At 40.5% G+C, this 14,425-nt stretch overlaps 2 protein-coding genes across 5 annotated transcripts in view; both read right to left on the bottom strand.

Moving 5' to 3' along the window:
* Positions 1-14,425, bottom strand: part of CNNM2 (cyclin and CBS domain divalent metal cation transport mediator 2) — a 187,695-nt gene that overhangs the window by 94,021 nt on the left and 79,249 nt on the right. The gene's annotated exons all lie outside the window — the stretch shown is intronic.
* On the bottom strand, positions 314-3,377 carry LOC129637069 (small kinetochore-associated protein-like). Its single transcript, XM_055561060.1, has 2 exons — positions 3,369-3,377; positions 314-1,806 (listed from the first exon to the last, which is right to left on the bottom strand). The coding sequence occupies exons 1-2, from the start codon at positions 3,375-3,377 to the stop codon at positions 973-975; spliced, it is 843 nt and encodes a 280-aa protein (XP_055417035.1). The 3' UTR covers positions 314-972.

Genomic DNA, 14,425 nt, shown 5'->3' with positions numbered 1-14,425 from the left:
TGGGAACATTACTCTCTCTTAGTTACTATTTCATGAGATGCAGTTTTACATGGATGGGAAAATCCATCAAGCTGTATATATACATGCATTTTGTATACTTTCTGTATATATATATTGTACTTTTTAAAAAGTTCTTTAAAAAGTTCCAGAAGATTAAATGGGTCACCTATATAGAAAATGAATTCTCTCTCAATAAGTCTGCCTTTTGTTTTTTTAAGTTCTGAAAGGACAGACACCAAAATTTAAAAAATTTTTTCCTCTGGGAGAGGCTTACAATGGTTGAATTCTTTTGTTTACTCTTCTAAGCTTCTCATTTCTTTTTTTTCTTTTTTTTTTGAATAGTTACAGAAATATTTATTTAAAGTAACACTTTATAAAAAAAAAAACACCACAGAAATGATTTAGATTAAAAGCTCCAAGGTGTATTGTTTCATACCTGTTATTGCTATCTATACCTTCACCCCATTATTAAGCCACTTCAGGTAACTTTCAGTTCATAAATTTACAGTGAGGTTACAGAGCCCAGTCAGGATGGGACAGAATGTGTTCCAAGTTAGGAAGGGACCACGTGACTCGTCAGTGATGTCTCCCATGGAGCATGTATGCTTCACTGTTTCTTCCTGCACATCTTTTGGCTTCTCTGGTTGTGGCTGGTTTAGAGTCTCCTGATGCTAATGATGTGCTGCTTTTTGATCCTAGGAGGCTGATCTAAGCTTTCAGGCCTCCTCTCCTGTAGGCCCTAATTATGAACTGTGAGGTTCAGGAGAGCTGGACAATCTGAAGGCTGGGAACGAATGCTTGCTTAAGGGAGGAATTGCCATTCCAACATCAACTATCTTTAATCCTACTGCAGAAACTGTTTTCATTCTGGGGATGGTGAGTCCTAGAAGATCATGGCCAAGAAGCAGATGTCCTAGGTAGCTTCCTCTGAGAGTCTATCTCCAAGAGAGAGCCATGTGGCCACTGCTTTTATCATATTCCTAATAGCTGCTCCATTTCCTCAAGGGCTGTTGTGAAATCATTTACTTGACTGCTACATAAGGTCTGTTGTTCAAGGAACTGGGCTCTCTCTTCTTCTTTCAACTCTACCTTTGAGGCATGTAACTCCTCCATCTGCTTTTTGGCTGTTTCGTTAAAAAGCTTCAGTTCATCTTGCAAAGTTTGTAACAGCAGCATGGAGTCCACGTGATCTGCGGTGGAGTCTTGCTGTGACGCCAGGGTCTCACTGCCTGGGTTGAGGCCTTTGCTTTCTAAAATTGCCAAACGGTTGTCCTGAAACTTCTCCAGCAGCTCTACTTTTTGAGTCAGGTCCTTCAGCTCTCCCTGAGTTTCAATCAATTTCTGGTGCAACTGCTTGTTGACAGCCTCTAAGAGTTGGTTCTTATCCTTGAGCTCTTCTTCCGGTTTCTGTTTACTCAATGGTTTGTAGCTCTTCCTGAGGTTCCTCCTGGAGGTGTCTGTAGCCTTCACCTGCCCATTCTCTCGTCTCGGTTTGATGATTTTTGTAACATCATTCTCTGAAGCTCCTGAATGAGGTCTGGAAACATCAACTTCTTTGGACTTAACAGGTAACTGGCTCTTAAAAGTGGCTCGAGTTTGTGCATCTGCGGGCAGACCGCTGCTCAGCACACAGGAGGGCTGCAGGGTGTACACTGTCTTAACCACGCTGGTCATCGTAACGAGGCGGCACGGCTGGGGCCCAGGTGCCTGCTGCTCCTGCCCGCACGCCTCGTCGCTCTGGTTCAAAAGATGATCGGCAATAACTGCCGTACCACCGACCACGTCTAGCTTCTCATTTCTTATTTTCTACCACTAAGGACACTAATTTAGTAAATTATTTTACAAATTTTTTTGGATGAAGATGGGGAGATTATTCCTAGCAATGAATTCCCAAGGGTTTCAGTGACTCTGAGAAACCATTCAAAAATTAAATAATTCTTACTATAAGTGAACAAAAACATCGTAGTTCTAAAAGCTAATTTATGGCGCTTACATACAGTTCAGTTCAGGCACTCAGTCATGTCTGACTCTTCGCGACCCCATGAATCGTAGCACGCCAGGCCTCCCTGTTCATCACCAATTCCCAGAGTTCACTCAAACTCACGTCCATCGAGTCGGTGATGCCATCCAGCCATCTCATCCTCTGTCGTCCCCTTCTCCTCCTGCCCCCAATCCCTCCCAGCATCAGAGTTCTAAAGAAAACAGGAATCCAGCTAGTTTAGGCAAAGAAGATAAATACAGGCAAAATTTCAATGCCTCAAGTTAAGCTCTGTGGTGTTGGAAAAATTTTTTAACTAGGAGTATATGTTACTTTTACATTGTCAAGCTATAGATACCTTTTCGTGTCAATATTTTAAAGTTTACTTTATCTCCCTCCCCTTTGTTTAAAAACTTCTATAAGATATAATCCACAGACCGTATCTTTCACCCAAAGTATACAATTCAATGGTTTTCAGTATATTCAAGAGTTGTATGACCATCACCACTATCTCAGGTGGTGCTAGTGGTAAAGAACCTGCCTGCCAAGGCAGGAGACATAGGAGACACAGGTTCAATCCCTGGCTCGGGAAGATCCCCTGGAAGAGACTGTGGCAACCCACTCCAGTATTCCTGCCTGGAGAATCCCATGGACAGAGGAGCCTGGGGAGCTGCATTGCATGTCATCACAAAGACTCAGACACAGCTGAAGAAACAGCATGCATGCACCAATATCTAAAATGGCAGAACCTTTTCATCACTCCCAGAAGAAACCCATTCCAACCAGCAGCCACTCTCATGTCTCCCAATCCCTTCAGTTCAGTTCAGTCGCTCAGTCGTGTCCGACTCTTTGTGACCCCATGAACCGCAGCACGCCAGGCCTCCCTGTCCATCACCAACTCCCGGAGTTCACTCAGATTCACGTCCATCGAGTCGGTGATGCCATCCAGCCATCTCATCCTCTTCCGTCCCCTTCTCCTCCTGCCCCCAATCCCTCCCAGCATCAGAGTCTTTTCCAATGAGTCAACTCTTCACATGAGGTGGCCAAAGTACTGGAGTTTCAGCTTTACCATCATTCCTTCCAAAGAACACCCAGGGCTGATCTCCTTTAAAATGGACTGGTTGGATCTCCTTGCAGTCCAAGGGACTCTCAAGAGTCTTCTCTAACACCACAGTTCAAAAGCATCAATTCTTCGGCGCTCAGCTTTCTTCACAGTCCAACCCTCACATCCATACATGACCACAGGAAAAACCATAGCCTTGACTAGATGGACCTTTGTTGGCAAAGTAGTGTCTCTGCTTTTGAATATGCTATCTAGGTTGGTCATAACTTTCCTTCCAAGGAGTAAGTGTCTTTTAATTTCATGGCTGCAGGTCACCATCCGCGGTACCCTCACCATTAGGCAAGCACTAAGTCACTTTCTGTCTCTACAGATTTTCCTATTCTGGACATTCAACAACTTTTTGTAGTTTGCACAGTACAAGTTTTGCAATTGTTTTGTAAATAGATTCCTAAGTATTCTGACTATAAATAGAAATGTCTTAATCTCATTGTTGAATTGTTCATTGTGAATGCATAAAAATTCAAATGACTTTCCTATACTATTGCTACCCTCCCTGATATCCAGGTGAACTCACTCACTAATTCTTATAGTTCTATACTGGATACCTTAGGATTTTCTATAAATATATACAAGATCATGTCATCTGCAAACACAGTTTTACTTCTTCCTTTCCAACCTGGGCACCTACCTTATCCTTGTATGGGCTGGAGATTATACATCACCTATCACCAACACATTGATATTTTAAAGACCATCCTGCCTAGAGGCACCACAGTATTTTTTCAAGTTCCATGAAGCTGTACACTCTTAATTAGCATATACATATTAAGGATACATGTTAATTTCTAGAACAAAACAGTAGCCTAGGAATAATACATACGGTTACATTTGATAGCGAAAAGAAAAGAGTGGAAAGTACTTATCTTTAGGAGTATTGAGTAACTCGTCAATTATGCATATTGATGTGGTTAGCCAGGCCATTCTAATTTCCTTTGCTATTACACTAAAGAGAGTCCTGAGGGATTCCTTCCTCTAGAGGCTGGTAAATCTACTCTGCAAATATAAGAAGTATGCATCTCATGAGTTCCCACCCCACCTGAAGTCATGTTTGCACTGTGAATAAGAAAGCCAGTATAAATAAGTAACTCATCCCACTTTTACAAAGCAGGAGATAATTACTCATGAAAATGTTTCTATAAAAGCCACCTAGGTAGGTACCATTTTATGCAGCATCAAAATAGATTTTACAAACTCTCTAACTTAAAGATATCCAGAAACAGGGGGAAGAAATAAAACCTGAATGCTGACATAAGGCTATCAACATGGGATATGTCCTGTGTAGTGCCAGTCATGCTAAATGTATGACTTTTTATGCTCAAGGAGATATCTGTTCTAAACCTTCGTAAGTCCAGAGGTAACATCAGTTTATCCTTTTATCCTTTCAGTGTTTTCATTCCTTGAGTCACTATATATTACCACATACTTGGTCATTTGTTAAGAGGGAGGAAATGAAATCACGTTAGAAATCTAATGGGACTGCCAAGAACATAGAAGTAGACATATCCATTGCAGTTTTCTTTATCTCTGAATAAAATACATTACATTGATTAGAACCTTCATATTCTATCACATAACAGTACTTATAACCTATACTCTATGGGTCTTTTTCCTGAACTGCTTTTCCATAGAAATTACACTTTACAAATATTTAAACAGACAACTTAAATATAGCTGGTCTATAGCCTGTGGAACTTAACACTTTAGAGTGCTGCTGTATACATAAATATTAAAACCAAAACACTAGACTTTACATCTGTGTTTCCAGTATATTTATTCATCAGAATCTGAAACAAACTTTTACATACACTCAAAATCTAAATTATAGCAGGCTGTATTATGTTTCTAAATCAGAAATAAAATCTCCCATAGAAATAAGGTCGTAAGTTGTGATAAGATTTTTTTTCATAAAAAGCTGTTTATGGGAGAGGCTTCCCTGGTGGTCCAGTGGTTAGAATTCTGTACTCCCACTGTAGGGGGACACAGGTTAGATCCCTGTTTAGGGAGCTAAGATCCACATGTCATGTGGAGAAAAAAAAAAAAAAACCTATTTAAAAATTAAAGAGTTGCTAAAATCTACTTAAATACAGTATTGGACTCAGCAATAATACAGTCAACAAACTTTTGTGGACTATTCTAGCTACCTAACTATGATGGGCTCAATAAAGGACAGAATTGGTATGGACCTAACAGAAGCAGAAGATATTAAAAAGAGGTGGCAAGAATACACAGAAGAACTATACAAAAAAGATCTTCCTGACCCAGATAACCACGATGGTGTGATCCCTCAGCTAGGGCCAGACATCCTGGAATGTGAAGTCAAGTGGGCCTTAGAAAGCATCACAACAAACAAAGCTAGTGGAAGTGATGGAATTCCAGCTGAGCTATTTCAAATCCTGAAAGATGAAGCTGTGAAAGTGCTGCACTCAATATGCCAGCAAATTTGGAAAACTCAGCAGTGGCCACAGGACTGGAAAAGGTCAGTTTTCATTCCAATCCCAAAGAAAGGCAATGCCAAAGGATGCTCAAACTACCGCACAATTGCACTCATCTCACATGCTAATCAAGTGATGCTCAAAATTCTCCAAGCCAGGCTTCAGCAACATGTGAACCATGAACTTCCCGATGTTCAAGCTGGTTTTAGAAAAGGCAGAGGAATCAGAGATCAAATTGCCAACATCTGCTGGATCATTGAAAAAGCAAGAGAGTTCCAGAAAAACATCTATTTCTGCTTTATTGACTACCAAAGCCTTTGACTGTGTGGATCACTATGTGGAAAACTCTTCAAGAGATGGGAATACCAGACCACCTGACCCGACTCTTAAGAAATCTGTATGCAGGCCAGGAAGCAACAGTTAGAACTGGACATGGAAAACAATCTGGTTCCAAATAGGAATTGTCACCCTGCTTATTTAACTTATATGCAGCATACATCATGAGAAACGCTGGCCTGGATGAAGCACAAGCTGGAATCAAGATTGCCGGGAGAGAGAGCAATAACCTCAGATAGGCGGATGATACCACACTTATGGCGGAAAGCAAAGAAGAACTAAAGAGCCTCTTGATGAAAGTGAAAGAGGAGAGTGAAAAAGTTGGCTTACAGCTCAATATTCAGAAAACTAAGATCATGGCATCCAGTCCCATCACTTCATGGGGAAATAGTGGAAACAGTGGCTGACTTTATTTTTTGGGACTCCAAAATCACTGCAGATGACGACTGCAGCCATGAAATTAAAAGATGCTTACTCCTTGGAAGGAAAGTTATGACCAACCTAGACAGCATATGAAAAAGCAGAGACATTACTTTGCCAACAAAGGTCCATCTAGTCAAGGCTATGGTTTTTCCAGTAGTCACATATGGATGTGAGAGTTGGACTGTGAATAAAGCTGAGCGCCGAAGAATTGATGCTTTTGAACTGTGGTGTTGGAGAAGACTCTTGAGAGTCCTTTGGACTGCAAGGAGATCCAACCAGTCCATCCTAAAGGAGATCAGCCCTGAGTTTTCATTGGAAGGACTGATGCTGAAACTCCAATACTTTGGCCACCTGGTGTGAAGAGCTGACTCATCTGAAAAGACCCTGATGCTGAGAAAGATTGCAGGCAGGAGGAGAAGGGGACGACAGAGGATGAGATGGTTGGATGGCATCACTGACTCAATGGACATGAGTTTGGGTGAACTCTGGGAATTGGTGATGGACAAGGAGGCCTGCATGCTGAGGTCCATGGGGTCACAAAGAGTTGGACACAACTGAGTGACTGAAGTGAACTGAACTACGATATTCTAGTTACCTAACTGTGATAACACAGAACATTATTTTTAATACTAAGCAAAGGCATTTTTCAAGGTCTTTTAAAAATACTGTGACTTTTGTTCCCCTTCACAGTCATTTAAATTAATTCTTTAAGGTCCTCAAAGTCTATAATGTCCATTGAAAGAAAAATATAGAAAGAAGAAGTAAAGAAATACAATAGCAGTTGATTGGAGAAAAGACAGAAATAATATTTCCTTCACAGTAAAAAGGAAAGGAAGTTGAAACTTTAGGAATGCAACTTTTCTTCTTTAACCCTTCTGGTGACTGTGACCATGTGGCAAGAAAATAACAAAACTGAAGAATGCCCATCAGCACAGGGTAGGAATGTTCACACATGGCATTCAAGTCATGCACTTGCTGTATTTCAGGGTGTCTGTACATATTTCTTCAATGGTATTTCAAATTCAAACAGAAAACTCTTTACCTTCTACTTGGGTATACAGAAAAAATCAATGGATTAATTGTAAATGATCAGATAAACTATTTACTATCATGAATACACTCATTCTCCTTACTTTGAAAAAAGGATTTATTTCATCTACATTTCCCAATGTTCAGTGAGGTTTTTTATGCGGGTGACAAAGACTTCTCTCTTTAAGCAATATTATGTTAGTCGCTCAGTCATGTCCGACATTTTGCAACACCATGGGCTGTAGTCTGCTAGGCTCCTCTGTCCATGGGGTTTTCCAGGCAAGAATACTGGAGTGAGTTGCCATGCCCTTCTCCAGGGGACCCTCCCAACCCAGGGATCAAACCTGGGTCTCCCACATTGCAAGTAGATTCTTTACCATTTGAGCTACTCAAGTATTTGGCTTTAAAATGAACAAATATATATCAAAGTAACCTGAGATCTAGTCATTCCTTTCCCCTGGACCTCCACTGGCATGAAGTAACCTGGATTTGCCTTGGTAATAACAAGCTACTGGGAGAATATGGTACAATGTTCCTTAGCTGAAGCATCAGCTCTCCAGGTTCCTAGCAGGGTTTGTGAGCACAATCTGCTTCCCTTTGACCTGCGGGCCTACCGCAGCCCTCCAGATCACTTCCCCTACAGCATTCCTTAGCAAATGCTCAGCCTCACTTTTAATTCTACTTTCTCTTTCTTCCTACTACCTTGAAGTGAAAGTCATTCAGTTGTGTCTGACTCTTTGCCACCCCATGGACTATACAGCCCATGGAATTCTCCAGGCCAGAATACCAGAGTGGGTAACCTTTCCCTTCTCCACAGGATCTTCCCAACCCAGGGATCAAACCCAGGTCTCCTACTACCTTACTTTGATGCTTATTCTAAATAGATCATTTGGTCATTCTGTTTCTTTGTACTTAACTAACTGTTGTTTTCACGAGAGAGCTCTACAACTAGAAAATACTCCTAGGAACAAGGACTCACCAGGAGGTATTATCGAAATTTAAATGTTTCAATATTCAGACAAAGGCGTTATTTTCCCATATATTTAGACTAGAAATCCAGCACTTTATCATATTTATCTCTTTTGTAGTGGAGTAATATGGGGTCTAATTCCTCTCCCCTTGGGTCTGGGTTGGCTCTGACTCATCGGAAACCAAAAAATGAGCAGAAGTGAAGCAATTTCCGGAACCAGGTCAGAAGCAACCCAGTAGCGTCCTCATGTTCTATTGGGATATTTCATCTCTGGACAGGTCATCTCCAAAAAGTTCCCTGGGCAAACTCTCCCTCTCAGAAAACAGCCATCATGCATATACATTCAAGTCAACAGAGAGGCCATGCAGAAAGGCTCTGGCCAGGAGTTTCAGCTGAGCAGAGCCTTCAAGTGTGAGAACTAGATATGGGAGTGAAGACGTCTCCAGCTGCTTCTGCCCGCCAGCTGCTGCTTCTTAGCTGAAACCCTAGATTTCAGAGAACAGAGCAAGCCATCCCTGTTATGCCCTGTCTGAGATCCACAGAATCTATCTGTGCGTATGATAAAATGACTTTTTAAACATTAAACCACTAACATTTGGGGTAGGTTTGCTACATGGCAATCAATAAGAGTCTCCACAGTTATGAATTTCAGAAAGAAAATCAAGAAAACAGGAAAAACTAGCCAAGTAGTATTTGCAAAGAACATGCATCTTCAAACTAAAATGGCCTACCAATGGCCAATACAACAAATTTTAAAAGGTTTATGTCAAGATGTATCATTGCAATCTCTCAAAGATCACGTATAAAATCAGACCTCTACACAGGAACAAGCATTGGGATAGGACTGGCCTCCTCATCACTGAGACTGGATGCTAACAGATAGTATAACAATCCATCAGAATTCTCAGGGAAAACACCCAACCCAACCAGCCATTATATGTACAGAGGGAATAAAAGGACTCAAAAAGTGTACTTCCTTCACATTTTTCAATAAGGTGGTTCTTAAGGATATGTTCCATCATAATCAGGGAGTATGTCAAGAAAGAATGACATTTTAGAAAAAAGACCACATAAGAAAGGAAAGGTAATCAGGATACAGTGCTAGGATGAGAAGTGAACAGTATTTATGTAGTCATAATAATGTAAGTGATTTATAGATTCAACCTATATACAAAGCAAAGACATCTAAATTGCAGTTACATTACAGAATGAAATAAAAATCTCACCAGCTTTGATGAAGTCCTTTACTTTTAAAAACAAAAAGTAAAAAGATACCACAAGTTGGAATTATAAGTTGGAAGATGAAAAAAAGGTAAAGGCACTACTGTTCTATCCACTTAAACAGATAAAACCAAACTTCTGTTTTTTGGTGTGTTTTTTAAGTCTACAAAATTGATAAATCTCTAGCAAGAATAACAAAGAAAAAAACAGACAACACGAATTTTTATCAGGAATGAAAGGAGGGAATTTCAATACAGGCATTAAAAGAAGGGAATACTGCAAACAATGCTACAACACAAATTCAACAATTTAGGTAAAATGGGCCAATTCCTTAAAAACTCCAAGCTATCAAGACTTATCCAAGATGAAATAGGTAACTCAAACATTTAACAAAATTTAACTATAGATAAAAAACCTTCTGTCTATATCTCACAGATGCAGAGAAGAAACCAGTGGTTAAGAGTGGGGAGAGGGTAGGAGAGAAGGGGCAATAATGGAGTAGGGAATTAAGAGTACGAACTATTAGGTGAGTTACAAGGATATACTGTACAACACAGGGATTAGAGCCAGTATTTTACAGTAACTATAAATGCAGTATAACCTTTACAAACTGTGAATCACTGTGGTATACATCTGTAACTCATAAAATATTTAGAGCAACTATACTTCAGTTTAAAAAAAAAATCTTCTGGGGAAAAAGTCTCCAAGCCCCTATGATTTCACTGGTAAATTCTCTCTCTCTCTAGTCATGAAGTCGTGTCCGACTCTTGCGTCCCCATGGACTGTAGCCTGCCAGGCTCCTCTGTCCATGGGATTCTCTAGGCAAGAATACTGAAGTGGGTTGCCATTTCCTTCTACCAAACATCTAAAAAAGAAGTAATGCTAAATATATATAGTCTCTACAGAAAATGGGCTTCTCTTGTGGCTCAGCTAGTAAAGAATCCGCCTGCAATGTGGGAGACCTGGGTTCAATCCCTGGGTTGGGAAGATCCTTTGGAGAAGGGAAGGGCTACCCACTCCAGCATTCTGGCCTGGAGAGTTCCTGTATAGTTCATGGGGTCACAAAGAGTTGGACACAACTGAATGCCTTTCACTTTCACTTTTCACTACAGAAAATACAAGAGGAAGGTACATTTCCCATTCTATGCTGCTACTGCTAAGTTGCTTCAGTCGTGTCCGACTCTGTGCGACCCCATAGATGGCAGCCCACCAGGCTCTCCCATTCCTGGGATTCTCCAGGCAAGAACAGTGGAGTGGGTTGCCATTTCCTTCTCTAATGCATGAAAATGAAAAGTGAAAGTGAAGTCGCTCAGTCGTGTCTGACTCTTTGCGACCCCATGGACTGCAGCCCACCAGGCTCCTCCGTCCATGGGATTTTCCAGGCAAGAACAGTGGAGTGGGGTGCCATCGCCTTCTCCACCCATTCTATGAGACCAGCACTAATCTGATTCCAAAGACAGACACTGAAGGAAAACTACAGACCAATATCCCTTCCTAATAAACCTATGTACTCAAAATTCCTCAATACAATACAGCCAGTCCTCTCCATCTGTGGGTTCCACATCTGAATTAAACTAACTGTGGATCAAAGATTTCAGGGGAAAAATGGCAAAATAAAATAACAAAACTTCAATTTCCCTCATAGGCAACTATTTACACAGTATTTGCATTATATTTACAACTACTTATATAACATTGGTGGCTCAGATGGTAAAGAATCTGCCAGCAATGCCAGAGACCTGAGTTCAATCCCTGGGTTGGGAAGATCCTTCTCCAGTATCCTTGCCTGGAGAATTCCATGGACAGAGGAGCCTGACAGGCTACAGTCCATGGGGTGACAAAGAGTTGGACACAACTGAGCAACTTTCACACAAACACACAACATGTAAATGCTATGTAAACAGATGTAAATATAAATGCTACATAAATAGTTGCTGGCATATACAGCAAATTCAAGTTTTGGTTTTCAGAACTTTCCAGGAATTGTTTGAATACTTTGTATCTACCAGTTGGCTGCACACAAGGATGGGGGACACGCAGATTCCCCATCTTCCAGTACTGAAAATCCATCCTTGAGTAAATGTACCTGGTGAGGGTTTAATCATGATCCCCGTTTTCTAGATCAGGAAAATGAAGCTTGGAGAGATTAACTAGATCTGTTCAAGACAGATCCCACAGCTGCAAAATGAGAGTGCCAAGGTTCAAATCTAGGGCTCACACCAAAGCCTGTGCTCTTAACTACTGAGCTTGTGGTGTGGCAGCAAGAGAATCAGGAACAGGCAAGGAGTCACACCCCCACTCACAAGAAGGCACACTGCACAGCTCAGCCTCCCAGCCTTCCCCCAACACAGCCTCCCCTCCCATTCATCAGCACCCAGACGGAAAGGCAGAAAGGAACTGGAGCTGCTTCTCGTAAAGGCTGCCCCCAACTAAGACGGGCACCAAGCAAAGTCTTTGGCAGATATGTTTACAGTGGAAGAAGACTGCCAAGGGCCACACTTCCTGTCCTCAGAAAGCTTGGTCTAGTTTATACCCAAAGATCACGTCCTCCAATTGTCCACAACACATGGTGTGCTCAGGGACTGTAGTACATGTGCACATATACATCAGTGTGTGTAGTAGATGTAATAGTCATGCAAATGCACATGTATATGGAGAGCACTAGAGAGTCTCCTGAAGCCCTAGTAGTGCCACTCTACTTAATAATGTAATCACTCATATAACTGAGCTAAATGGACTCTCACCCTGGCTATGAGAATTAAAAAAAAAAAGTTTACTAAGAGCACATCCAAGACTTTAAGGGTTACTACTGGTTAAACTACTAAGAACTCTTTCAAAGTAGCCTCAAGCACTTAAACATATCTATAGACATGCAAAATCAAGACTTAGGTAACTGCAAATTCCTTAAAGATCATGCAAGGTAACATGTGGTTTACATTTTATACATACATATATAAATATATATATAATTATTTATATGAAATTAAAAGATGCTTACTCCTTGGAGGAAAAGCTATGACCAACCTAGACAGAATATTAAAAAGCAGAGACATTACTTTACCACCAAAGGTCCATCTAGTCAAAGTTATGGTTTTTCCAGTAGTCATGTATGGATTTGAGAGTTGGACTATAAAGAAAGCTGAGTACTGAAGAATTGATGCTTTTGAACTGTGGTGTTGGAGAAGACTCTTGAGAGTCTCTTGGACAGCAAGGACATCCAACCAGTCCATCCTAAAGGAGATAGGTCCTAAATATTCATTGGAAGGACTCATGCTGAAGCTGAAACTCCAATACTTTGGCCACCTGATGCGAAGAGCTGACTCATTTGAAAAGACCCTAATGCTGGGAAAGATTGAAGGTGGGAGAAGGGGACAACAGAGGATGAGATGGTTGGACGGCATCACCAATGCGATGGACATGAGTTTGAGTAGGCTCCAGGAGTTGGTGATGGACAGGGAAGCCCGGCGTGCTACAGTCCATGGGGTCACAAAGAGTCGGACACGACTGAGCAACTGAACTGAACTGATATATACATATACACACAAATGATAATATACATTCCTTGAAAAATACTGTTTAGCAAAGCAACTGACAAAGGATTATTCTCCAAATAAAGAAACAGCTCATGCACCTCCATATCAAAAAAAACAGCCTAATCAAAAAATGGGTGGAAGACCTAAACAGACATTTCTCCAAAGAAGACATACAGATGGTCAAACACATGGAAAGACACTCAACATCATTAATTATTAGAGAAATGTAAATCAAAACTACAAGAAAATATCAGCTCACACTGGTCAGAATGGCCATCATCACAAAGTCCACACACGGTAAATGATGGAGAGGGTATGGAGGAAAGGGAATCTTCCTACACTGCTGGTGGGAACGTAAACTGATAAAGCCACTATGGAGAACACTATGGAGGTTCCTTATAGAACTAAAAATGGAACTACCATGTGACCCAGCAATCCCACTACGGGGCATATTCCCAGAGAAAAACCTAATTCAAAAAGACACATGCACTCCAACATTCTCTGCCGCGCTATTTACCAGAGCCAGGACATGGAAACAATCTAAACGTCCATCAACAGAGGAACGGATAAAGAAGATGTGGTCCATATATACAGTGGAATATTAGTCAGAAAAAGGAACGAAATTGGGTCATTTGTAGAGACACAATTGAAAAGAGAGACTAATAGAGTGAAGTCAGAAAGAGAAAAACAAATATCATATATTATCCCATGCATATATGTGGAATCTGAAAACATGTATAGACAATTTACAAAGCAGAAATACAGATAGAGACAAAGAACAAACATATGGATACCAAGGGATAAGGGGAGGGTGGGGCGAGGCAAATTGGGAGACTGAGATTGACATATATACACTATTGACACTAGTATAAAATAGATAACTTAATGAGAACCTTAAAAGAATAAAATATACTGGATATGTAAAAATTTTAAAAGCTTTTAAGAAAAAAAAAATACCGTGTTTATAATTTTAGCTACTTAGTTTAGACTGGCCTTCCCTCTACTCCCTCAAATATTTTTAAAGTTGGTATGGCTTTTTAACATATGATGGAAACTAAGAAACAAAGTAATCAAAATTCTAAGAGCTAAGCAAACCAATGACGAAAAGTGGGAGATCACCATAATGGGAGAAAATTATACGTCACAGTTCACATCCTGAGATCATATACCACAATTTAAAAAGAAGGCAATCCAAAATAATTAATAAAAATATCCATTTTAATCAATGTTTTATTGCCTCCTTATTTCCTCCTATATCTCTATACCATTTTAGCTAGAAAGGATTTCATGAGAGAGAAGAATAGAGAGAACACACTCATTGAAAATGAATTTCCTAGGACCACAATTTTTGAGGCCCCAGCCCAGCACCTTACCCCATTT

The sequence above is a fragment of the Bubalus kerabau genome, chromosome 22 (genome assembly GCF_029407905.1).
Source record: "Bubalus kerabau isolate K-KA32 ecotype Philippines breed swamp buffalo chromosome 22, PCC_UOA_SB_1v2, whole genome shotgun sequence".
Classification (NCBI taxonomy): Eukaryota; Metazoa; Chordata; class Mammalia; order Artiodactyla; family Bovidae; genus Bubalus; species Bubalus kerabau.
The sequence above is the reverse complement of the archived record's forward strand: the minus strand, read 5'-3'. Positions and strand labels throughout refer to the sequence as shown.